We start from the raw sequence: 27160 nt of genomic DNA, 5'->3' as shown, positions 1-27160 counted from the left end.
GGAACTTATCTAGATATGTGGTGAGAACTTTGAACCCACAAGGGCTTCACAGAAGTTTATAACGTACAGCGGTACAATTAAAAAATCATATTTTTTCCACAAAAATGATCTTTTCACCCCCAATTTTTATTTTTCCAAGGCTAACAGGACCCTAAAAGTTATTGTGCAATTTGTCCTGAGTACGCTGATACCCCATATGTGGGTGTAAATGACTATTTGGGCGCATAGCAGAGCTCGGAAGGGAAGCAGCGCCATTTGACGTTTTTGGCTGGAATTGAGATCGGACACCATGTCGCGATTGGAAAACCCCTGATGTACCAAAACAGTGGAAACCCCCCACAAATGACACCATTTTGGAATCTAGACCCCCCAGGAACTTATCTAGATGTGTGCTGAGAACTTTGAACCCCCAAGGGCTTCACAGAAGTTTATAACATACAGCCGTACAATTAAAAAATAATATTTTTTCCACAAAAATGATCTTTTCACCCTCAATTCTTATTTTTCCAAGAGTAACAGGACCCTAAAAGATATTGTGCAATTTATCCTGAGTGCGCTGATACCCCACATGTGGGGGTAAACCACTATTTGGGCGCATGGCAGAGCTCGGAAGGGAAGCAGCACCATTTGACATTTTTGGCTGGAATTGAGATCGGACACCATGTCGCGTTTGGAAAGCCCCTGATGTACCAAAACAGTAGAAACCCCCCACAAATGACACCATTTTGGAAACTAGACCCCCCCAAGGAACTTATCTAGATGTGTGGTGAGCACTTTGAACCCTCCAGTGCTTCACAGAAGTTTTTAACGCCCGGGCGTGAAAATAAAAAAATCGTATTTTTTCCACAAACATCATCTTTTAGTCCCCATTTTTTTTATTTTCCCAAGGGTAACAGGAGAAATTGGACCCCAAAAGTTTTTGTCCAATTTGTCCTGAGTACGCTGACACCCCATATGTGGGAGAAAACTACTGTGTGGGGACACGTCGGGGCTCGGAAAGGAAGTAGTGACGTTTTGGAATGCAGACTTTGATGGAATGGTCTGCGGGTGTAATGTTGCCTTTGGAGAGCCCCTAATGTACCTAAACAGTGGAAACCCCCCACAAATGTCCCCATTTTGGAAACTAGACCCCCTAAGGAACTTATGTAGATGTGTGGTGAGCACTTTAAACCCCCAAGGGCTTCACAGAAGCTTATAATGCCCAGGCATGAAAATAAAATAATCGTATTTTTTCCACAAACATGATCAATTAGTCTCCAATTTTTTTATTTTCCCAAGGGTAACAGGAGAAATTGGACCCCAAAAGTTGTTGTCCAATTTGTCCTGAGTACGCTGATACCTCATATGTGGGAGAAAACTACTGTATGGGCACACATCGAAGCTCGGAAGGGAAGTAGTGACGTTTTGGAATGCAGACTTTGATGGATTGGTCTGCGGGTGTCATGTGTGTTTGGAGAGCCCCTGATGTACCTAAACTATTGAAACTCCCTACAAGTGACCCCATTTTGGAAACTAGACCCCCCACGGAACTTATCTAGATGTGTGGTGAGCACTTTGAACCCCCAAGTGCTTCACAGAAGTTTATAACGCCTGGGCGTGAAAATAAAAAAATCATTTTTTTCCGCAAAAATGATATTTTTGCCCCCAATTTTTTATTTTCCTAAGGGTAACAGGAGAAATTGGACCCCAAAAGTTGTTTTGTAATTTGTCCTGAGTAGGCTGATACCCCATATGTGGGGGTAAAACACTGTTTGGGCGCATGGCAGAGCTTGGAAGGGAAGGAGCACCATTTGACTTGAGATCAGACGCCATGTTGCATTTGGAGAGCACCTGATGTGCCCAAACAGTGGAAATTCCCCAATTATAACTCCAACCCTAACCCCAACCCCAACACACCCCTAACCCTAATCTGAGCCCTAACCCTAATGGGAAAATGGAAATAAATACATTTTCTTTTAGTTTTATTATTTTTCCCTAACTAAGGGGGTGATAACGGGGGGTTTGATTTACTATTTATGGCGGTTTTTATGTTTGGCGGCTGTCATACGCTAAAAGACGCTTTTTATTGTAAAAATAGTTTTTGCATCACCACATATTGAGAACTATAATTTTTCCGTATTTTGACCCACCGAGTCATGTGAGGTCTTATTTTTTGCGGGACGAGTTGACGTTTTCATTGATACCATTTTCGGGCATGTGACATTTTTTGATCACTTTTTATTCCGATTTTTAGGACGCAGAATGAACAAAAACCAGCGTTTCATGAATTTCTTTTGGGGGGTGCGTTTACACCGTTCCGCGTGCGGTAAAATTGATAAAGCGTTTTTATTCTTCGGGTCAGTATGGTTACAGCGATACCTCATTTAGGTCTTTTTTTATGTTTTGTCGGTTTTTTGCAATGAAAACAATTTTATATAAAAAATAATTATTTTTGTATCGCTTTATCCTGCGAGCTATAACTTTTTTATTTTTTTGCGGGTGACGCTGTATGGCAGCTCGTTTTTTGCAGGACAAGATGACGTTTTCAGCGGTACCATGGATATTTATATGCGTCTTTTTGATCGCGCGTTATTGCACTTTTTGTTTGGTGGTATGATAATAAATCATTATTTTTTGCTTCGTTTTTTATTTTTATTTTTTAAGGGGTTCGCTAAAGGGGTTAACTAATGGGACAGTTTTTATAGGGCGGGTCACTACGGACGCGGCAATACCAAATATGTGTACTTTTATTGTTTTTATTTTTTTTATTTTGAAAAAATGGATTTGTTGGGGAATATTTTTTTTTTTTTTACTAATTTATTTAGCGATTTTTTTTGTTAAATTATTTTTAACACTTTTTTTTTTTTTTTACTTTATTACCTTGTCCCAGGTGGGACATCACTGTCCTGTGACAGATCGCTGATCTGTCACATCACAGATCACTGTGACAGATCAGCAATCTGTCACAGGCAGTTCTGCAGACTTCCTCATGCCTGCGCTTTGCAGGCAGTGAGGAAGTCAGCTCCCTACAGGCCCCCGAAGGCCCCCGTCGCCATCTTGGATCCGGGGGCCTGTAGGGAAAGAGCCCCCCGCAGCAGCGCTGCACATTGCGCTGCTGTGGGGGGCTCAGGGAAGCACGGAGGGAGCCCCCTCCCTGCCGATGCTTCCCTTTAACCCCCGGTACACCGCGATCGCGTTTGATCACGGTGTACAAGGGGTTAACGTGTCGGGGGCGGTCCGTGACCGCCCCTGACACATTGTGCCGGGTGTCAGCTGTGATAATCAGCTGACACCCGGCCGCGATCACCACGTGGGCGCCGCTGATCGCTGTGACGTAATATTCCGTCCATGGTAATTAGGTCCAGGGTCACATGGACGGAATATTACGTCCATTGTAGGTAAGGGGTTAAAAAGAGTCAGTGAAATATTTTACCTCACAAAATGAATCCTCTGTGATCCCCTGCTGTAATGTCAGTATTTTCCTTCCTCCCCTGCCCAGGAGATGTGGTATGCTTCATTCACGGTCAGACATAGACAATTTTTGAAATGAACTTCCGTGTGTGGTAAAACCCCTTTAATGTGACCGGCTTCCTCTGCCTGTAGACACGTCGCGCATACTCCGCTGGGATCAGCCGAATTATTCACTGCGCCTGCCCGGAATGTGCACAGGCGCAGTGCGATGGTGTTCCGCTGGAGGTACCGCGCAAAAGGCTGTGTGAGTGTGTGTGTCTGAGTGTGTGAGACCGAGTGTGTGTGGTGCGTACGGCGTATAGAGTATGTGTGTTATTCACTGCGCCTGCCCGGAATTCGCGCAGGCGCAGTGCGATGGTGTTAAGCTGGCGGTACCGCGCAATAGGTTGTTACCAGCAGCAGTTTCCATATTGAGACACCTATCACTTGGGTGTCCCAATATTGCGGTCAGTGAACTTCCTCCTTTTGGAATTCTGGAATACGGTGACATCTGGACAGAACAGGAAGTGAAAACATTACAAGGCAATTATATAAATAGATTAGATGCAGTGATAATAGCAAAGTGAAAAGGAAATGAAGAAGCCTCACATACTGTATTATTTCATGTCACTTATACACTACAACCGCCATTACTGTTTAGACAGTTTTACCATGTCAGCAATAAATAAAATTGAAATGTACATTGTTCAACCCAAAATCTAAAAAATTGTGCCTGCATTAGCATGGTAATTGATATATTCATGTCATTGGTGTAAGCTTGTGCTGAGGAAGACGTCTCGGAGCCATTTACATGGGAGTATTGCTGGACATCTACTAGGTGGATATCGTTCTTCAAGATCTTTCCTTCAGTCTGGTGGAACGAGGTTATCCAGTGTTTGCACTATGATTGGAACAAAGGTCCAGTACTGAGTTGTTTTTGCATGGGGCTGCTTGTTTTACATGTTAAATACCCATTCTACTAACAGTTTTGGAAAGTTTATCCCACTTAAACAACCCTTGCTGACATGTTTCTTTTAAGAATAGTAGACGGCCTCCCTCTTGAGACCTACCTCTGTTAGCCAAAGCTGAGAGATCTTGCATAGAATGGCATTTGGTCTGGAGAAAAGTAGTCAGACCATATTTTACATGGCTGCGGTGTGCGATTATACGGATACATGTGCACTTTTGGCTTACATGTAGCAATAAAAGCTGACCACTAGGATATTTAGCAAGCCATGTCACCTTGCTTTAGGGAAGGGGATAATAGAAATTTTTAGGAGCTTCAGACGATTGCTTTAGTTTGCAATGCGTGTTTGGCTTTCATAACATGCTATGACGTGTGCGTGATCCCTGAGCTTTTAGTTCCATGTTCTTTTTCAAGGGGGCAAAATATTCATTTGGCATTCGCTTTGCAGATCAAAAGATACATACGCATTGCATTGTGACTATCTTTGAAAGCTTATTTGTGAAGTTTCAACCTTTCTGCTGCAGAACTCCAGGGATGTCAAACTCAAATACACAGAGGGCCACAATTGAAGTTTTTCCTTATCAACGCTGATGTTAAGGTCAGGGGACTGTGAGGGCCATTGTAAAACCTTCAGTTTGCGCCTTTTGAGGTAGTCTGTTGTGGATTTTGACTTGTTCTTTGGATCATTATCCATTTGTGGAAGCCATCCTCTTTTCAACTTCAGCTTTTTTTACAGATGGTGTTATGTTTGCATGAAGAATTTGTTGAAATTTCATTGAATACATTTTCTCCTCTGCTCATGAAATGTTTCCCGTGCCATTGGCCGCAACACAACCCCAAAGCATGATTGATCCACCCTCATTCTTAATGGTTGGCGAGATGTTCTTTTCCTGAAATTCTGTGCCCTTTTTTCCACACATATCTTTGATCATTGTGGCCATAAAGTTCTATTTTAACCTAATCAAGTCTTTAACCTAATCAGTCCACATGGCTTGTTTCCGAAAACGCATGGTGATGATGCATAAGAGGTTTTCTTCTGATAACTCTTCCAAGAAGGCCATATTTGTGCAAGTGTCTGTGAACAGTAGAATAATGTACTGCAACTCCACTCTGCTAAATCTTTCTGAAGGTCTTTTGCAGTCAAGTGGGGGGGTTCTGATTTGACACTCTAACAAGCCACGAGCAGCACTCACTGACATTTTGCTTGGTCTTCCAGACCTTATTTTGAACTCCACTGTTCATGTTAATTGCCATTTCTTAATCACAAGAAAGCACAACTTGAAAACACTTTTGTGATTTTCTTATAGCCTTTTCCTGCTTTGTGAGCCGCCATCATTTTCAGAGTGCTAGACAGCTACCTAGAAGAACCCATGGCTGATGTTTATTGGCACAAGGTTAGAGCAGACTGGGTTTTTATAAAGCTGAGCAATTTGCATTGCCCGACCTTTCCTAATGCTGATGGTGAACAAGCCACAACCTTAACTGGCTAACTACGGTCACAGCATGGTCTCAGAAGCTTTCAGCATGGGTATAATACATTACAATGCTGGAGCAAATCAAAGTAAAAAAGTGAAAGACCCATAAAGTATTTTTTGTGACATATCTCTCTGATTTAAGGGCATAAAAATTAATAGTTTGAAAATTGCAACATTTTACAAATTTTCGCCATATTTCCGTTTTTTTCATAAATAAACGCAAGTCATGTCGAAGAAATTTTACCACTAACATGAAGTACAATACGTCATGAAAAAACAGTCTCAGAATCAGCTGGATCCGTAGAAGCGTTCCAGTGTTATAACAACATAAAGTGACAGTGGTCTGATTTCAAAATTAAGGCCTGGTCATTAACCTACAAAGTGGCTTGGTCCTTAAGGGGTTAATTTCCTGTTTCAGGTAAGCAGGCATGATCATTAGCCGCCATCAGCATACTCACATCGTCTTTTGAATGTAAGCATCTAATGAACATGTGCAAAGCTCTTTGTAAAGGGCAGGAAAGTCAGCTGTAACATGGCCTAATGCGATTGATGGATCCTGTGATATCAGCTGTGTATAGTGGTGTTATCAGTCGTCCCGCATCTGGTGATAAGCAGCCTTGCTGAAAACTTCCTGAATGGATCGGAAGTATGAGTCTAAAATAGCCTATTAGTCCATGTGAAAATTGCAATAATAATACTCATTATTATAAAAAAAATAAATAAAATTGATACGAAAAATATTCAATTTTTAAATTTATGTAACATAAAAACCTGATTTAAAAAATAAATAATTTTCTGATAATAGCATCCCGTTACAGATAATTTGGGCCACAAAAGGGACTCTTGTAGGAAGATGGGTATTTTATGTCTGACCACATTGCAAACTATGCTGTATCTGATACATGAGATAATGGTTGCTGCTGCACTGGCAATTGCGTTTGTAACTACTGTTGTCCCCTTGTATTCTGAGCCTAATGTAGATTTACTCTGCAGATCCTGTCCACAATGTTGTTCAAGTCCTTGAGAAGCAGTATTTAGAGGAGAAGAGGAACGCCCTTGAAGAACAGCGGCTCATGTATGAGCGAGAACTTGAACAGCTGAGACAGCAGCTTTCTCCTGAAAGACAACACCAGCACAGCAATGAGCGTCTCTCCTACACGTCTCAGACAGCACAGCAGAAAATGAACATATGGGCGGAAGAGAGGTTAGAACTTTCTACTTAAGATGTATAATGAGCCAATGTCCTTGAAACGATAAACAGTGTCTTGAAAAAGTATGCATGCCCCGTGAACTTTTCCATATTTTTCACCTAACAACCACAAACTTAAATGTATTTTATTGGGATTTTATGTGATCTACCAACACAAACTAGCAAGTATTAGTGAAGTGTAAAGCAAATGATACATAGTTTTCTAAATATTTTAAAATATACATTTGAAAATTGTGACATGCATTTGTAATCATCCCCCTGATTCAATACTTTGTAGGACCACCTTTCACTGCAATTACTGGTGCAAGAACTTTGGGGTATGTCTCACCCAGTACTACATAACTAGAGGTTGAAATATTTGCCCATTCTTCATTGCAAAATAGCTCTAGCTCAGTGAGATAGGATGGCAATCATCTTTGAACAGCAATTTTCAAGTCTTACCACAGATTCTCAATAGGATTTAGGTTTGGACTTTGACTGGGTCTTTCAAACACATGAATATGCTTTATCTATGCTATGTGCTGTGTCTAACCATTCCATTGTAGCTTTGGCTGTATGTTCACGGTTGTTGTTCTGCAGTGAGGTGAACCTACACCCCAGTCTGAACTTTTTTGCAGCCTCTAACAGATTTTCCTTCAAGATTGCCTTGTATTTAGCTCCATCCATCCTCTCATCAACTCTGACTAGCTTCCCTGTCCCATCTGAAGAAAAGCATCTCCACAGCATGATGCTGCCCCCACTATGCTTGACAGTGGGGATTGTGTTTTCAGTAGTGATGAGCAAATATGACCCGGATGGGCAGTGTGTAGTCATCAAATGTAAATTATTTGGCCACCTTATGTGCATTGCCGCTATTTATATTCCACCCCCCTACTCGAATACTAAGCTGAGGGAGACTTGGGAATTCTCAGGAAGAGGGGGAGTATTGCCTCTTTTGATAGTGGGTGACTATAATAATGTAATAGACTCTTATTGGGACAGGAATAGGAGGCCGTTGGGAGTATTGAGTGACACTATAACCCCATTTGGCAATTTAGTTCGGGAAATGGGTTTGATGGACATTTGGAGGATAAGAAATGATGGCAAACAGTGCTTCTCCTGCTATTCAGATTCTTATAATACCCTATCTCGCATCGACATGGCATTAGCTAATGAGTTGATGAATGCAGTGGTGGGGGATGTGCAATACTTACCGAGAGTGATCTCGGACCACAGTCCCATCCTTGTGTCCATTAAACGGGAGCGTTTGAGAGGGGGGATAAGGGGAGAGTGGAAGTTACATCCGGCCTGGATACAACATATAAATATGCAGGGCATCATGCGGGAGATTGGGGAATTCTTTGTCCATAATAATGATAGTGCTCATCCTCTGGTGGTATGGGACGCCATGAAGGCATATCTCCGGGGAATTCTATACAGGGATATATGTAGGAGAAAGACACAAACTAAGTGAGATGAGGTGGATAGTCTGGAAGCCCTAACTAGGGCGGAAATAGAAATGGCACAGCACGCTACACCCGACACTCAACTGACACTTAGGCAGGCACATGAAAGGGTCAATAGGTTACTACTAGATAAAGCAACTAAGAAGCAGGCTTTTCAGAAGGTTAGATTCTATGAAGAATGGGAAAAAGTTGGTCATCTATTGTCGATTATAGCTGCAGCCCAGAGAGGCAGCTCATTTATACATAGTATGGATACTGCAAAGGGGACAAGGGTTACTGAGACGCCCGAAATTCTGGAGGTCTTCGCAGGTTTTTACCAGAACCTCTATTCATCGAGTAGAATGGGAGGGGAGGGGAGGGCGGAGGCATTTCTAGGAGCTGGACTGTTTCCGACACTATCTATGGAAGACAGGGATAAATTGGAGTCTCCTATCACAGTAGAGGAGTTGGAGATGGCTCTGCATGGCAAGACTAATGAGAGGGCCCCGGGAGCAGACGGTCTTCCTGCGGAAATATGCAAACACTTAGAAGAAATTCTGCTACCCAAGCTATTAATAGTGTTTTAGGAGGCTATGAAAGAAGGGATTTTGCCTGCGTCTATGCGGGAGGCGGTGATAGTGGTGATTCCTAAGGACGGTAAGAATCCAGGAATTCCAGATTCATACAGGCCAATATCCTTGCTGACAGCTGATGTGAAAATACTGGCTAAAGTACTGGCTAACCGACTAACTGGTGTTGTTGATACATTGATCCATATGGATCAATCGGGGTTTCTGCCCAACAGATCAACAGCAGCCAATATACGGAGACTATATCTCAATCTGCAGTTGCCAGTCGATAACCCATGTGGGAGGGTGATAGCCTCACTTGATGCCCATAAAGCCTTTGACACTGTAGAATGGTCATACCTGTGGAGAGTGCTGCATAGTATGGGCTTTGGTCCTCAATTTACAGCGTGGATTCAGCTATTGTATACTCAACCCACAGCTAGAGTTAAGATTAATGGGGTAATGTCCGCAGGAATACAGCTGCATAGAGGAACGAGGCAAGGCTGTCCACTGTCGCCGCTCCTGTTCGCTATTGCGATAGAGCCATTGGCAGCTGCTATTAGACGCAACAAGGCAATAAAGGGGTTTCAATATGGCGATTTGGAGGAAAAGGTGGCCCTGTATGCGGATGACCTTTTGTTATTCCTAGGGGCTTCATTGGATCATGCTGTGCAGACCATTGAGGGGTTCGGTGAGATCTCAGGACTGACCATAAATTGGTCTAAATCAAGCCTATTTAAAGTGGACAAGGAGGTGGTATGGACTCAGGAAGACATAGGGGCCAACAAACTACAGTGTGTGGAAATGTTTAAATATTTGGGGATACAGGTTTCCCTACCGGTGACTGAGTACCTTAATACTAATCTAGTACCCCTAATGGCAATTCTAAGAACTAAGGTGGATACTTGGAACAAATTACACTTGTCGGTGGTGGGAAGGATTAATCTACTTAAAATGGTTTTAATGCCCAAGCTTTTATATATATTACACAACTCCCCAATCTGGATACTGCAGAAAAGGTTCGGAGTGGTGAATTCACTGTTTAGGGCCTTGGTATGGGGTAAGAAACAACCTAGAATAAGGCTTGAAACCTTGCAAAGACCAAAGGATGAGGGGGGACTGGCACTACCAAATCCGGAACTTTATTTTTTAGCTGCCCATAGTCAACATCTCAGAGGGTGGTCTAATCAAGAGAAGGCAGGTGTCATCAGAGGAGTGCTGGAATACGTACTAAATAGAAGCCCGTTGATACTTGGCCTAGAGGATGGGAAGATGGGTGTAATGGGAGACGGGTGTCCCACTCTGCGACTCTTACAAGACCTGTGGAACAGACTAAAGAGGGTGAGAGGGGTGACCGGGTTGACTAGATTCACAGTTATATGGGATAATAGTAACCTCCCAGAGATTCGGAAACTTGGGAGATTGGAAGGCTGGAAACGTAGGGGGCTGACATTAATGTCTCAAATTATGGATAACGGGGAGCTGAGACAGTTTGTGCAATTACAGATTGAGTTTCAGTTGCCGGATTCTGAATGGTACCACTACTGTCAGGTACGGCATGCCATTACGGCTCAAAAACATTCCAGAAACCTGCAGATACAATCTGACATAGTGTTGGACTATATATGTGGTGGTGATGGACTTACGAAAGGGGTAATTTCTAACACCTACCAAGATATATCGCATACACATTTAATGGGGTTCCCACTTAAAGCAAGATCCAAATGGGAGGGAGAGATTGGGGTGATGACTGATGAGGTATGGGACAGCATCCTAGAATATGTCCCCAAACTCACTATGAGTGAACTAGCTAGGTTGTCCCATCTTTGTGATCCATCGTGTGTACCGTATCCCCCTTCTGATGTTTAAAATGGGGCTGAGGGACAACTCTGACTATCCAAGATGTGGGGGGTCTGATGCCGGAATCCTTCATATGATGTGGACTTGTCCCAGGCTATCTGCGTTCTGGTTTAATGTCATTAACAGAATAGAAGGGGCTTACGGAAGTGTTATACCCAAAAACCCACTGGTCTGCATACTGGGATATGTGGAGGAAATTTAAATAGTTAATAGTGCAAAGCTTGCTATAGCCAGACTACTATATGTAGCAAGGAAGCTGATTGCGAGGAACTGGATCAGGAAAGAACCACCTTCTGGGAGAGAGTTTGTGAAACAGGTGTCTTGTATCATCCAGCTGGAGGAGAGGATATATGCTAAAAGAGGCAATTCTAAAACCTATGAGAGGTTGTGGAATCCCTGGCTACAATACGGTACAGTTAACTGATGGGACTGTGCTATATTTTACAATGCTGGTGTTGTGGATAGACCATTAATACCCAGACATAGGAACATTTCTGTTTTGTATGGTTTGATTGACAATATGGGTAAAAAGGATGACTAATGGTAAATTACGGTGTAAGAGAAATCTTATGGAGAAAAGAGTTATATATGCTGTCTACATGGGGGGGGTGGGAGGGGGGGAACAGGGATGTTCAATTTGTAAATCTATTGTTTGTGGAAGATTTACTGTATATTCTGTATTTTGAATTCTGATTAATAAAAATCTATTTGATCAAAAAAAGTGATGAGCAAATGTGCTCTGATAAGGTGTTATCAGAGCATGCTCCGATGCTAACCGAGTGTCTTCGGTGTGCTTGAAAAATATGTTTGAGTCCCCGCTGCTGCATGTCTCTCAGCTGTTCGACAGCCACAACACACGCAGAGATTGCCTGTTTGTTAGACAATCTCTGCATGTGTTGCAGCTGTTGAACAGCCGTAATACGTGCAGGCACGGAGTTAGCACCCAAGCATGCTCGGAAAGCACCATATTGGAGCAATTTCGCTCATCACTAGTTTTCACGGTAATGTGCAGTGTTAGTTTTCCACCACACATAGCGTGTTGCATTTAGCCCAAACAGTTCTACTTTGGCCTCATCTCACCAGAGCACCTTCTTTCACATGTTAGCTGTGTACCCTACATGGCTTGTTGCAAGCTACAAAAATGACTTTTCATGGCTTGGTTTCAAAAATGGCTTTCTTTTTTCCACTCTTCCATAAAGGCCAGATTTCTGGAATAATCAACTAATAGTTGTCCTGTGGACATTCTCCCACCTGAGCTGTTGATCTTTGCAGCTCCTTCAGAGTGACCATGAGCCTCTTGGTTCCATATCTAATTAGTGCTTCCTTGAGGTGTCAGATTACGTGGACGGCCATGTCTTGGTAGGTTTCCAGTTGTGCCATACTCTTTACTTTTTGGATGATGGATTGAACAGTGCTCTGTGAGCTGTTCAGAACTCGTGCTACTTTTTTATAGCCTAATCCTGCTTTACGCTTCACAACTTTATCCCTGACCTGTCTGCTGTGTTCCTTGATTTTCATGATGCTGTTTGATCCCTAATTTTCTCAAACACGCATCTGAGGCCTTCACAGAACAGCTGTAGTTATACTGAGAATTCATTACACAAGGGTAGACTCAATTTACTAATTATGTGACTTCTGGATGAAATTGGTTACACAGGATTTTATTTAGGGGTATCGGACTACAGAGGGATAAAAGCAAATACACGTCACTACTTTAAGATTGTTATTTTAACATTATTTAGAAAACCCTGTATCATTTCCTATACACTTTACAAATAATTACTATTTTGTGTTGGTATATCACATAAAATCCAAATAAAAATCCATGTAAGCTTATGGATGTTAGCTGAAAAATGTGTAAAAGTTCACAGGGTATGATTAGTTTTTCAAGGTACCATATTTTTTTATTCTTCCTTCCCTACCCTTTCTTGAAGCCAGAAGTTTGTATATCAGATGCAACAGTCTTAAGTGATCTCATTTTATTTTCAACGTGTTAGAAACAAACCATAACTCTGGAAAACTTTTAAGTGGTTCAGAAGGCCCTGAAATAAGAGGAAACTTAGCTAAAAAGAAAATAAACAACTAGATAACAAATACTGGTAAAAAAAATCAGAAATAGATACTGGAAGCTGTAAATCACACTATATAGAAGACTGGAGTTTCTTTAGTGTTCTTTACATTGGACAGTAATAAAAGCAGCACAGGTAAAGAACAGTAAATTACCTGTAGTACCATATTGTACCTTAGAGAGGCGCTACTAGACAACCAGCGAGGGCTAGACCACAAATCCGTGGTCTGTATATTGCATGTGATTTCAGGTTATGGTCACCAAGGAAAAACCTTCTTTTATGTTGAAACTGTTGTAAACCTCATGCCTTGTAACTTGAAGGACTACTGCACAGGGCTGCTTTTAACATTTTGCTGGCTTCCATTGTAAAGCAACAGTTAGGCTCTCAGAATGTTAATAGAACTTTTTGTGTTAAACTGGCAACATCATGGAATAGTGGCTGCAGAGCCAAGTCGAAATAGTTTTTGTTTTTTAGTTTCTCATCTATGTCTCAAAGGAGAAATTAAAAAATAAAAACTACTTTCTACTCAGCTCTATTCCATGATGTGGCCAGTTTAAGATGATATTACTAGTGAAAGGGCCTCTTTAAGGGATTCCTTTGTAGCAGGGACTATGCTGTCATCTGGCTGGAAAATACATCTTCTCTCATCCTGCAGTTCTCTTTTTGACTGCAGCAGGTTTTCTCTAAGGAGATTTCTCTGTAATTGGCTGCATCCAGAATCTCAATCTCTTGATTCTGTCACTAACTTCATTTGGTTGATCATTTTTAGTATCCGTGCAATGAGTAATTTAAAGGCTTAACACTATGTTCACACATTGCATTTTTGCTGCGTGTTTTTCTGCAGGAGAACCTGCTCTCTTGGCAATAAACAAGCTGCTTACAAAAAAAGGTGTATATGAAATTTATTGCAGAATGAATTATCTTGCATATGTAGTTCATTTCTTCCAAAAGTCAGTATATGTTGGTGTGCAAGCTCTTTGTTGTTTTTCACTAATCACTTGTGATGTCACAAAGAATCACACCTGTATATAATGCCTTATTTGCCTTTATTTTGTTAGATTCTATGACTAAGGACTGATAGCCAGAAACGCGTCAGAATGTGATCTCTGTTTTTATATCCACATGGACACTGTTGTGTTTTTAATGGTGTGAAATAAAGAAGTATTTTTATATTTTCAGCAAGTTGATCCAACCCTTTTTTTTGTCTACACTCCTCAGCAGTATAGCTCTAGCACTCTTCGTCAATATAGCTCTCGTCAGCAGTATCACTAGACCCAACTTATGCCCAACTCGGTCGGGGCTTCTGGTCCTCCCTCTAAGCCCATCGTGATCCATTACGCCTGTGCCCGCTGCAAGAGAAAGTGATCCTTAAGTCAGTCACCCCCCTGCCCTTCCTGCAATCCTTCCACCATGTCTGCCCCACAGGATCACACTAATGCCCGGGATGAGAGCACACCCCTCCCCCCCGGAGTGGGCTGTTGCCATGTCTCAGGCAGTCTTGGACCTGACAAAAATATCGCAGTCCCTCATCCAGGCTCTGGAACGTCTTATAAATTTATCTGCCGCCACCAGTGCTCCAAACTCCCCACAGGGTGATTCGCACGCACCTGACCACGATCTTCGCAAGGACAGGTTGGGAAAAGAGTCTAGGAAGCGGACTCTCCCTAGCTCCTCATCCACTTCCCCACAGGGCTGTGGAGTCGGAGTCGTGGAGTCGTTGCTCATTTTGGTGGAGTCGGTATAAAATGGACCGACTCCTAAAATATATAATAAATTGGGTACAGTAGTTCAATGCAGGATGTGCTGAGTATTTTTTCATAGGAATTTGGGAAAGTTATGAAATGTCCTATAAATGGCTGCTCTATTCCTGATCTAAGGCTACATTCACACACAGCGCTTTTGCTGCATTTTTTGATGATATGTTTTTCAGCTGCAAAAGCCGATCAGCTTTTTAAAAAAACGCATCACCTGAAAGGTTTTTGAGCTCATAGATAATGTTTTCAATAGCAAAAGCAGATTAGAAAAACGCCACACAAACTGACATGCTCATTCAGCCCAAAAACGGATCCTCACAAAACAATGTGTCTGAATGTCATATCTTGAAACCCATTGACTTTGCTGGGATGCCCAGAGTCACTGCATTTTACTGCAAAAAACGGATCCGCAAAAACGCTGTGTATGAATCATGGCTGTAGCCAGCGAGGGGCAGGGGGGGCAGCTGCCCCCCCTAGAAGCAGGGGCATACACCTATCAAAACTCACTTGTATGCTGCAGTGCTCCCGTCCTGCACCGACTCCAGATTGCAGGGGGCAATCTCCCCTCCTCTGTCCTGTCTTCTGCAGTCTTCACCAGAGAGAGGAGGGGTGCCTGCCCTGCACAGGATCCGATTCCTGGGCCCCGAGCTGGAGAAAGTGAGAAAGTTGAGCACATGCTGCAGCTGGCAATAAGAGATAGTCTGCAAGAGGGACATGCTGGAAATCTGATTGGAAAAGTGAGGAAATTGGTTATTGCCTCCAGAACCCCTAAAATTGATTCCATCTTGAAGAGACGTGCTGGGAAAGGGACAATTGTCGATCAAGCCACTCGGTGGGGAAGCACTTATTTAATGATTGAGTGATTGCTTGAACTAAGACCGTTTCTTATAGATATGGCGAACCCTCAGGTAACCCTAAATGAAGGTCAATGAACACAGGTGGCTGAATTGAAGTAATTGCTTAATAACCCATTTACCGTGACTAAAAAATTACAAGCTGAGGATTTAACTCCTGGCATTTTCATAAGGGAGTGGAAGAACTTGCTATTACTCTGTCGCCTCATTGGGGGACACAGAACCATGGGTGTTATGCTGCTGTCCACTAGGAGGCGACACTATGCATAATCTGAAAAAGATTAACTATGGCTCCTCCTCTGCAATATACACCCCTGGACGGCGTCAGCCTTCTCCAGTTTTTGCTTAGTGTCGCAAGGAGGCACGCCTAAAGAATTTTTCCTTTTTCCGTTTTTTTCCGCTTTTTCTTCCGGATGACAGATGAAGAAAAGTGGGTCTCCTAAGTGAGACTCCCGGCATGGCTCCTTCCTCGGCCTCCCATTATGGGGTGCCCAGTTGAAGTTGAGATGGCGATTCCCCATGTCGCTTCTTCCCCAGTCCTGCGGGTGCTGGTTCGAAGTTGAGACCCCCCCTCCTTCCACAATTCCTTTTGGTCTTGGGTTGAGGTCGAGGCGAGGAAGAAATCCTCTGACGGTGACAGCAGCACCTTCCCTAATCCCCCTCTGGTGGTATTAGGTTGAGATGCCGCAGGTAGGGTCTGTTCCATGGCAACCTGCACAGCATCCAGAGACCCCAGCCAGCTGCGGGCTCCTGTCGGGGCCGGGGGGAGTGCGGGCAGGCACAGCACATGCAGACACAGGGCTCTCTGCGCCCCTGTATCTGCGGCAGCATCTGTCTACAGAGCCACAGGGGGACCCCTCACAGGGCCCCGCTTCGGGTTGTGGCCCCACCGCTAGCCTGCCTTTCGATCCGGGGGGGTCCGGTTAAAATCCGACACCCCCCCGGACTACCGCACCGGCCTGGGGCCCTTCCTGGGCATAGAGGTCTAATTTAGGCCGCGGCTTCAGCCTAGCTGAGGTCGCCGCCTCCTCTCCGCCCCCAGCCCGCCCCCCGGATGACAAATATGACACTTCACAGTGTCATAGAAGGGGTGGATCAAGGCAGAAGGGGCGCGTTTTTACATGGCCCTGCGCGCTCTTTTCAGCTCTCCGCCCCCTTCATCTTCCTCCTCATCTCCTTGGCGGCCATCTTCGCTGCAGCAGACGCCGTCTGATACAGCAGCAACGCCAGCAGTCTCCGGTGGGCACAGGACTGTGAATTGTCGGCGCTGGACCTAGGGGCACACTGGTGGGGTAAGATCACAGCCGGGTTCTCTTTACTCGGCTGTGAATCCATATTACCTAGAAGACTTTCCTATAGTTTCCCCTGTGTAGACACCCCTGTATGGTCCTCTGCTAGCCAGCCTCTGTGCACTATGCCGGGCTCAAGGAAAAGAGCCAGGCAGGACTGTTTTTATGCTTTCTGCACAGCCTGCAAAGCCACTCTCCCCAGTGGCAGCACGTACCCGCACTGTAAGGATTGTATCCTAAATACTGGGTCAGAGCCCCAGGAAGCCCCTATCATTGCTTCAGCGGCCACTACCACGCCTGAATGGGCTACCCAGATGTCGCAGTCTATGACACAGTCCATAGATAATCTGACCTCCACATTACTCCAGGCTCTGCAGGGTCATGTCTCGGCTATGACCATTACCCAGCAAAGGGACAGCTCCACCCAGGGACAGGCCGGTTCTGGCTCCCCCAGACGTAAGCGGACCCCCACGTCTCGTTCCTCTGCGTCATCCCATAGCACACGGTCATCCCCCTCCAGGGAGAGACACCGTAGTTCCAGGTCACCTAGACCGTCCCCTACCAGAGACAGACAACGCAGATCCCCACAGCGATCTCTGACCACAGCAGACCTCCACTACACTTTGCCCATCAGGGATCGCCTTAGTGACACGCAGGATTCGGAAGACATCTGTGACTCCGACTCAGACAACGAAATGGAGAGGTCTGTGATACCTTGTCCCCCTAGCACTACAGCGCTATCCATCGGGTGCTGGAAATTCCTGATCCTACCCCGGAAGCCCAAGAACACAAAATTTGCTTTGAAAGTGTCCTGAAACCACCTAAGGTCTTCCCTAATCACCCGGAGTTTCAGACGATACTTACTAAGCAATTCTCGCAGCCTGAGAAGAAATTTACCAATCACAAATATTTGGAAGCAAGGTACCCCTTCCCACAGAAGGACACCAAGGGATGGACAGACCCACCCGAAGTGGACCCCCAGTCTCTAGGCTAGCAGCACAGACCCTACTCTCACTGCCAGATAGCTCAACCCTCAGGGTCGCAGCAGACCGGCAGGTAGAACGCATGGCTCGTTAAGTTTTCGAAGCGGCAGGGGCCTCCCTGGCCCCCGTGTTCGCTTCAGTTTGGGCGTCCAAGGCCATTCTGGCTTGGGCCAAAGCATTGCAAGATGGTCTTCAAGCTTCAAATCCCGGGCTTTCGGACCAAGCGGTTCAAATAGCAGTTGTAGCAGATTACATGCTTCATGCAGCCCTGGACTCTGCAAGAGGTGTAGCGGGGATAGCAGCAAACGCCATCATGATCCGGCGTATCCTCTGGCTGCGGGAATGGAAAGTGGATGCGGCCTCAAAGAAGTCCCTCACCCATCTCCCGTACCTTAGTGGACGGCTTTTTGGTGAAAAGCTGGACACAATGATATCCAACGCCACTGGGGGTAAGGGTACCTCTCTCCCTCAGCTGAAACCTAAACGCACGTTCAAACGGCGTAACTAAACACGATTCCGATCCTTTCGGAATTCTTCAGGCTGGTCCGTCTTGTGACCTGCACAAAATCGTAACCGCTCTCCACGCAGGGACAACCCACGGGCGGTGCAGAGGCCGGACAGGACCTGGCAGTCAAAAGCAGGCCAAGCGAAACCCAAGGGAGGAAAACCTCAGAACTTCGCTTCATCATGACTCACGAACTCCGGAAGACACACCACCAGTAGGAGGGCGACTTCTACTCTTTCAGCAAGTCTGGCTGCATATTACAGAAGACAGGTGGGTCAGGAAAATAGTGTCTTCCGGATACAAGATCAGTTCACTTCCAGTCCACCGAACCGGTTCTTCATCTCTGTTCCACCAAAACCACCAGACAAGGCTCGTGCCTTCCACCAAGCGGTCTCCTCTCTCCTTCAAGCAGGAGTCGTAGTACCGGTTCCCGTGAACGAATGCTTCCGAGGGTTCTACTCCAATCTATTCGTAGTCCCCAAGAAAGGAGGCAACGTCCGGCCCATACTAGACCTGAAACAGCTCAACAATTATGTACGGGTCCGTCATTTTCGTATGGAGTCCCTTCGGTCCATCATTGCGTCCATGGAGCAGGGAGAATATCTCGCCTCCATAGATATACAAGATGCATATCTGCACTTACCAATTGCTTCCGCCCATCAACAGTTTCTCAGGTTCGCGATAATCAGGACCACTACCAGTTCGTGGCTCTCCCGTTCGGGCTTGCCACGGCTCCAAGAACGTTTACCAAGGTCATGGCAGCTACCATGGACGTTCTACACTCCAGAGGCATTGTAGTCGTTCCATACCTGGACAACCTTCTCATGAAGGCTTCCACCTTCAAGGACTGCGAGGACAGTGTCTCAATCACAATCGACACTCTGAGTCACCTGGACTGGTTAGTCAACCTACAAAAGTCATCGACTACCCCAAGTCAGTCCCTGACCTTCCTGGGAATGCTATTCAACACTTCCAGGAGTCTGGTGCTCCTACCCAGGGACAAGACACTGGCTCTCTGTCTGGGAGTTCGCATACTCCTCCGCAATCCTCCTCGATCCCTCCGGTTTGCCATGAGAGTCCTTGGCAGGATGGCAGCAGCAATGGAGGCGGTACCATTTGCCCAGTTTCACCTGAGGGACAGGAATCCCTTCTCCTTCGACAGGGAATTCCGGTTGACATCGTCAACCAGGAGGTCCCTACACTGGTGGCTCAAGCCAACTTCGCTTGCAAGAGGAAAATCTTTTCTTTCAGGACACTGGAAGGTCCTGACCACCGATGCAAGCCTGACAGGTTGGGGTGCGGTGCACCTACATCACAGGGCACAAGGCAAGTGGTCACCAGCGGAAATGACTTTGCCCATCAATATTCTGGAAATTCGGGCCATCTTCCTAGCACTGGGAGCCTTTCATCGCTTGCTGGCAGTCTCTCACATAAGGATACCGTCGGACAATGCCATGGCGGTGGCATATGTGAATCACCAAGGCGGGACCCGCAGTGCCCAGGCGATGAGAGAAGTGGCACATATCCTCCACTGGGCGGAAGAGACGAGGTCGGTACTCTCAGCGGTCCACATTCTGGGTGTGGACAACTGGGAAGCCGACTTCATCAGCAGACAAGGAATGGACGTGGGGGAGTGGTCTCTCCATCCCGAAATTTTTCACCAGATCTGCCTTCGCTGGGGGACCACGGACGTGGACCTAATGGCATCCCATTTCAATGCCAAGGTCTCCAATTTCATGGCCAGGATACGTGACCCGCGGTCGCTCGGAGCGGATGCCCTGGTGCAGGACTGGACCCAGTTCCAGCTTCTGTACATTTTTCCACCCATCCCCCTGATCTCCAAAGTCGTGAGGAAAATCAAGCAAGAGGGAGTTCCAACCATCGAGATCACGCCAGACTGGCCCAGACGTACATGGTACGCCAACGTCTTTCAACTTAAAGCAGACGCCCCCTGGCGTCTCCCCAACCGTCACGACCTTCTGTCACAAGGTCCGTTCTACCATCTGAACACAGGGGCTCTCAATTTGACGGCGTGGCCCTTGAAACCTGGGTTCTAACCCAAGCAGGGCTCTCACCAGACGTCATCACAACCATGATCAGAGCAAGAAAGCCAGCCTCCGCCAAGATTTATTATCGTACCTGGAGAGCTTTCTTTACCTGGTGCGAATCCCGTGGACAGGTCCCACTCACTTATTCCTTCCTGAAGGTGCTGGGTTTTCATCAATCGGGCCTGGACGCCGGGCTATCCCTAGGCTCGCTTAAGAGCCAGGTGTCAGCGCTTTCAGTGCTTTTCCAAAGGCGTATTGCTAACAAGCCGCAAGTAAGTACTTTTCTCCAGGGAGTTTCCCGATTGGTTCCCCCCTACAGACGCCCACTGGAAACGTGGGATCTCAACCTGGTCCTGACAGCATTACAGGCACCACCTTTCGAACCCCTTAAGGAAGTCCCACTCGGCATCCTGTCACAGAAAGTGGTTTTTCTGGTGGCAATCACCTCGCTGCGCAGGGTGTCTGAATTGTCAGCACTCTCCTGCAGACAGCCTTTCCTAACTTTTCACCAGGACAAGTTGGTTCTCCGTACAGTACCATCCTTCCTTCCGAAGGTTGTGTCCACCTTCCACCTCAATGAAGAAATTTCACTGCCATCCCTTTGCCCGGTTCCGGTTCATAGAGTGGAGAAGGCTCTGCATACGCTTGACCTCGTCAGGGCATTGCGTATATACGTGTCTAGGACTGCACCCTTCCAGAAGTCAGATTCCCTTTTCCTTCTTCCGGAGGGCGTTCGCAAGGGTCTGCCGGCTTCCAAAGCTACCCTTGCCAGGTGGATCAAGTCCACCATACAAGAGGCTTACCGACTTAACAATTCCCCTCTTCCGGCCGGTATCATGGCGCACTTTACGCGGGCAGTAGGGGCCTCCTGGGCCATTCGGCACCAGGCTTCGGCACAACAAGTGTGTAAGGCGGCCACTTGGACTAGCCTACACACGTTTACGAAACACTACAGTGTTCATACCCAGTCCTCAACGGATGCGAGCCTGGGTAGACGGGTTCTGCAGGCGGCAGTGCCCCAAGTTTAGGGACCTGCTAGCACAATATTTGTCCATTGCTTCCCACCCAGGGACTGCTTTGGGACGTCCCATGGTTCTGTGTCCCCCAATGAGGCGACAGAGTAAAGGAGATTTTTGTGTACTCACCGTAAAATCTCTTTCTCTTTGCCTCTAGTTGGGGGACACAGTTCCCACCCTGTTTCCCTTACGGGCCGTTGTTATGGTTGAGTTCTCATATTGTTCTTTGAGCTCGTACATAGTAGCCTTCTTACAGACATGGATATGTTATTTCTGTTACGTTCCTCCTAATGCTTTTGCACAAAACTGGAGAAGGCTGACGCCGTCCAGGGGTGTATACTGCAGAGGAGGAGCCATAGTTATTCTTTTTCAGATTATGCATAGTGTCGCCTCCTAGTGGACAGCAGCATAACATCCATGGTTCTGTGTCCCCCAATTAGAGGCTAAGAGAGAGATTTTACGGTGAGTACACAAAAATCTCCTTTTTGCCTGTCCTAAAGAGGAGGTTTAATCGCAGATGACATTTCTGCTTCAATGAAACGGAGAGAGACACAGCTATTGGAAAATAAAATTTTTCTGGCAGCTGTTTATGTGGACCCAAGTCATCGTATATTGCTGGATGATCAACAGCTTACTAAAGGAAAAGAAGTGCTGACTGAGGTAGCAGTTAGGATGAGTGGCCTACAGGAGGACTGCCAGGCACAAGAGGACTTGGGTCCTGACAGTGCTACTGCTGCCATATCTTCATCCTCATCAGATGAGGAGTTTGACTTTGACAAGTATTTGGATGACATGGAGCAGGCAAAACGTTGCCGCAAGGAAAAAGATTTCACTCCGTCTCCTATAGCAAGCAGATTGACCATATTTCAGCAAAATGTTTCACTTGCTCTCAAAGAAATAGAAAAATTTAACCGTTCATCAAAACTGACTGTGCATGAGGCAATTCCTTTATACCAGGAAATTGTTAGAGATGTTGCCCATGTGGTTACGGCTTTGCCTACAACCCAAGTTAGTGTAGAGTGGTTGTTCTCTAGCCTTAAAATTATTAGGTCAGATTTGAGGTCATCTATGAAGGAGGATCTGATGGAGGCAATTCTATTTCTTAGAACAAATTCATAGACTGCACAAATGTTATTTAGTATGTTTTTGTTGAAAACTGTTTTTTGCAACTTACATAGTTTATTACATAGTCTTATATATATCTAATATATAAATCTCAAAGTGTGCATGTATGTATGTGTGTGTGTATGTCCGGGATAGGCATCGCACCGTCGCAGCTACAGCCACAAAATTTGGCACAGTCACACGTCTGGACCCTGAGAGCGTCCTAAGCTATGTTGTGAGGTGAAATTTTAACCCTGCGCGTTCCAATTCACCAAACAATTTTGCCCCTATCTACATAATGGGGAAAAAGTGTGTGCGCGTCATGCCCAGCCCCTCATTATGATGTCATAATTCGCCTATCTACATAATGGGGAAACAGTGTGTGCGTATCAAGCCCCGCTCCTCATTATGATGTCATAATGGTTGACTATGGGATGGAGGATGTGTGATGGGTATATGGGCACTGGACTGTGGGATGGAGGATATGTATGACGGGTATATGGGCACGGGCCTATAGGATGGCGGATATGTATGATGGGTATATGGGCACTGGACTATGGGATGGAGGATGTGTGATGAGTATATGGGCACTGGACTTTGGGATGGAGGATATGTATGACGGGTATATGGGCACGGGACTATGGGATGGCGGATATGTATGATGGGTATATGGGCACGGGACTATGGGATGGAGGATATGTATGATGGGTATATGGGCATGGGACTATGAGATGAAGGATGTGTGATGGGTGTATGGGCACTCGACTATGGGATGGCGAATATGTATGGTGGGTATATGGGCATGGGACTATGGGATGGAGGATATGTGTGATGGGTATATGGGCATGGGCCTATGGGATCGTGGATATGTATGATGGGTATATGGGCACGGGACTATGGGATGGAGGATAATTATAATTTGCTATAACTAACCACAGCTAGTTACTATGCCCGGCAGCGCCGGGCTCTTCAGCTACTGTATGTGTGTGTATGTGTGTATATATATATATATATATATATATATATATATTATATACACAATATATATATGTAATTGATATTAGATATAGTGTGTTACATATTTACAATTTATTACAGTTTTTTGTATTCTAAAGTTGTATTCCAATAAATATATATTATGTTCTATCTAAATATCTTGATTATTGTATCATAAAAATGATTAAATGTCTGATGTTCACATTCTACTACAATAAATTTTTCACTTAAATATAAGCAATACATGTGGGAGTCGGAGTTGGAGTAGGTGTAAGGGAAATTGAGAAGTCGGAGTCGCAGGTTTGGCTCACCGACTCCACAGCCCTGCTTCCCCGGGCCCCTCTTCATTTTCCAGGATGCCCTCCTCTCCCCATTCCCTCTCCTCAGAGGAGGCGTTTGGGTCAGAACTGCATTCCCAGTCCGGGTCCGACTCTGATTCGGACCAGACTTCCAAGATACAAGACATGGTCGATAGCCTTATTTTGGCGATCACTCAAACCTTTAAACTAAAAGAGGACGAGGTTCCCACTCCAGAACACTCCATTTCCTCTAAACAGGTAAAACGTCCTGCCCGGACCTTTCCCAATCTTAAAAAGTTCGAGGCGACCATGACCAAACACTGGGAGCACCCTGAGAAGTGCTTCCCTGAAAGTAGACAGACATTTTGTATCCTTTTAGCCCAGACCTTACATGTAAATGGGCAGAGTCTCCCAAAGTGGACCCTTCTGTCTTCTGCCTGGCCTCAAAGACAGTTCTGTCGGGGGGTCGTGGCTAAGTAGCGACGGTGAGAAGACGCGTCCAGGGAGAGCTCCCAGTATCCTAACACAAATCCTGACAGCGGACCCGTGGAGCTGCGGCATACTTGCTGGAACTGGACCCCCGGGACCGCGGAGCACCTTTGGAGCCCAGTGGGAGGCCAAATCTTGGAGCGCTGATGGAGGTACAGGCTGGGGCGACCGGCGGGGCCTGCAGGGAGCAGCGGCCATTTTTCATCTTCAGAAGCGCGCGCTCTGACAGTGAGAGACGCAGCGCTGGTCCCCTCCTCACAGCGCGGACAGGACGGTAAGCACCTGCCCTGAGGATCTGACGGGGAGAAGCGGTGAGTGCCCTGAAAAATTGGGCCCCGCACTCCCCTCTGCTAAGTCACCTGACCGGTCAGTACTATTATAACGCTAGGTCCTCTGGACCTATCCCTGGCTGCTGTTTCTGTGGGCGCTGTGGTCCCTCCCCATCCATAAGGCCTCTCGGCTGCTACACGGGGACGAATCTTATTCTCCCGGGTGACCCTTCTGCTCTGTTCTGCCCCTGGGACAATTGTCAACATTATATTGCAGCGCTGCTGTGCTTATAACTTGGACCTGGAAATCTCCTGGACATACTATTTCAGCTGCCTGGTTGTGACATATTTCCATTGAAAATGAACCGTTCTAAGGGGGCAGGAGCAGCCGAAAAATTGAAAGAGTATGCTAGACCTGACCATTCTGATACTGCACGGTCCCTCAGAAATAATCCGCCACAGGTTCAGCGTAAAAACCGCCCCTCTGAGAGTGGAGAGGAGGGCGAGAAAGGAATTAACCCTCAAGCAAGCATCTGAACAACTGATGCAGGCTATCTCTTTAACCAGAACATCGCTGACGGGGAAAATAGAGGACGTGTATACCGAGGTGGGGCGTCTCCGGCAGGATATGCAGACCATGAGAGGACGCATCACGGAGGTGGAGACAAGGGTGTCCAAGGTAGAGGACACCATCGCACCCATGGAAGCCAAGCTTACAAAAGCGGTGGGCTCGGTAAACGCATGGAGGCAAAAAGCAGATGACCTGGAGAATAGAATTCGTCGGAACAACATCAGAGTTATTGGTCTGCCGGAACGCTCGGAAGGTCAACATCCGGAACAGTTTCTAGAAGATTGGCTCAAAACATCTCTGGGAGACGAATTCTCCACAACGTTTGCTGTGGAAATGGCCCATAGGGTCCCTACAAGACCTCTTCCTCCTGGGGCCCCACCTAGACCTTTTTTGGCACGTCTCCTCAACTGCAGAGCCAGGGATGCGATTCTACGTCTAGCTCGACAAAAGAGCCCCATTAAGTTCAACAATGCCACGATTTCAATTTTTCCAGACTTTTCCATGGAACTTCAAAAACAACGGGCACAATTCTTGAAAGTCAAGAGGCGGCTCCGGGAGAGAAATGTCGTTTACTCCATGATCTATCCGGCCAGACTCCGGGTGGTCCACGGGGGTTCTTCCCTATTTTTTACTGATCCGGCGGAGGCGGCTGAGTGGCCGCTGTCCCGCAAAGAGTCTGCTGCGAAGGAATCCTAATGTTTCTACTGTTAATCAGGATTTTTTTTTCCATTGATGGTTTGATTGGAGCCTTCTCCACGGGCGCCTGGATTACCAACAATACCGGACACTGAGCTCAGTGATGGTATCCCCGTGTCTGTTTCATGATGGGAGAGCCGGACTTTGCTCCCGTCTTGTTTGTTTCTTAACTTTGATGTTCTATAGTGGTTTTGGTTTTATTTGTTTTTTAGGTATACTTTGCAGCCAGCAGCAGTCTCAGCTTGTGTGTGGTGTCTCTAAATTTTCCCTGGGTATTGATGTAGGCCATGTCCAGTGGAGTAAATATGGGGTCTGAGATGGTATGTATGACATGGAATGTGAGAGGTATAAAAAACCCCCGGAAAAAGATCAAAGTCTTCTTGCAGATTAGACACTACCGCCCTCACATTGTTGCCTTGGTGGAGACGCACTTGACCAGGGATACAGCTCGGGGCATGCAGAAGCCCTGGGTACAGTGGTCTGTTCACGCATTCCATACTAGTTACTCGAGGGGGGTCTCGCTGTTGGTGCATAGAGATGTCAAATGGGAAGCCAGGGAGACCCGGAGGGAACCAGAGGGTCGTTTTGTCTTTGTCTATGCATCAGTAAATTACAGGAAATATGTGTTTATAATCCGCCTCCGGCTAATATGTCCATTCTTCAGAAGGCGATGAGTTTCACCCTAAATTATCCGGACGCGGACGTTATTTGTATGGGGGACTTCAATATGGTTATGAACAATCCTCTTGATAAACTGAGATTGGATGATAGAGTGGCCAGGGGGGTTCCTTCGCCAGCAGCGACCCAATTGTCGCTTTTCATGGAGGGTAGTGGGTGGCTAGATTTGTGGAGAGTGCGGCACCCTGAGCTGAGAGAGTATACCTGCCACTCGTCCACTAGGCGCTCCCTGTCGCGCATAGACTACATATTCGGAACTGGTGGTCTGGCAATGTGGGTGGATAGTGTAGAGCATGGTAATAGAGGAATCTCAGACCATAGCCCGGTCATCCTCAAGCTTAAGTACGGGCAACTAAATAATAGGACGGTTTGGAAGCTGAACCCTTTCTGGCTGAAACTGATAATAACCCCTGATAGAACAATCGATCAATTGCACTGTTTCACTTTGTCCCATCAGGAACCTCAGGATGTTAATTTATTTTGGGATGCCCTTAAGGCATATCTGAGGGGTTGTTTGTCATCCACAATCTCCTACATTAAACGGGTAACTTCAAGGGAGGATGATGTGATGGAACAGCGATTGAGGGATTCAGAGGCTGCATACAT

At 46.0% G+C, this 27160-nt stretch overlaps 1 protein-coding gene across 5 annotated transcripts in view; it reads left to right on the top strand.

Moving 5' to 3' along the window:
* KIF13A (kinesin family member 13A) overlaps positions 1-27160 on the top strand; it is a 330019-nt gene that overhangs the window by 210904 nt on the left and 91955 nt on the right. For all 5 annotated transcript variants that reach the window (XM_073566095.1, XM_073566092.1, XM_073566093.1 and 2 more), the window contains exon 17: positions 6865-7075. In XM_073566095.1, coding sequence (XP_073422196.1) covers positions 6865-7075 — 211 coding nt within the window. The remainder of the gene's footprint in view (positions 1-6864; positions 7076-27160) is intronic.

This window comes from Dendrobates tinctorius, unplaced genomic scaffold (genome assembly GCF_039654945.1).
Source record: "Dendrobates tinctorius isolate UK_male_01 unplaced genomic scaffold, ASM3965494v1 ptg000004l, whole genome shotgun sequence".
NCBI classification, from domain to species: Eukaryota; Metazoa; Chordata; class Amphibia; order Anura; family Dendrobatidae; genus Dendrobates; species Dendrobates tinctorius.
This window is presented reverse-complemented; position numbering and strand designations above follow the sequence as displayed.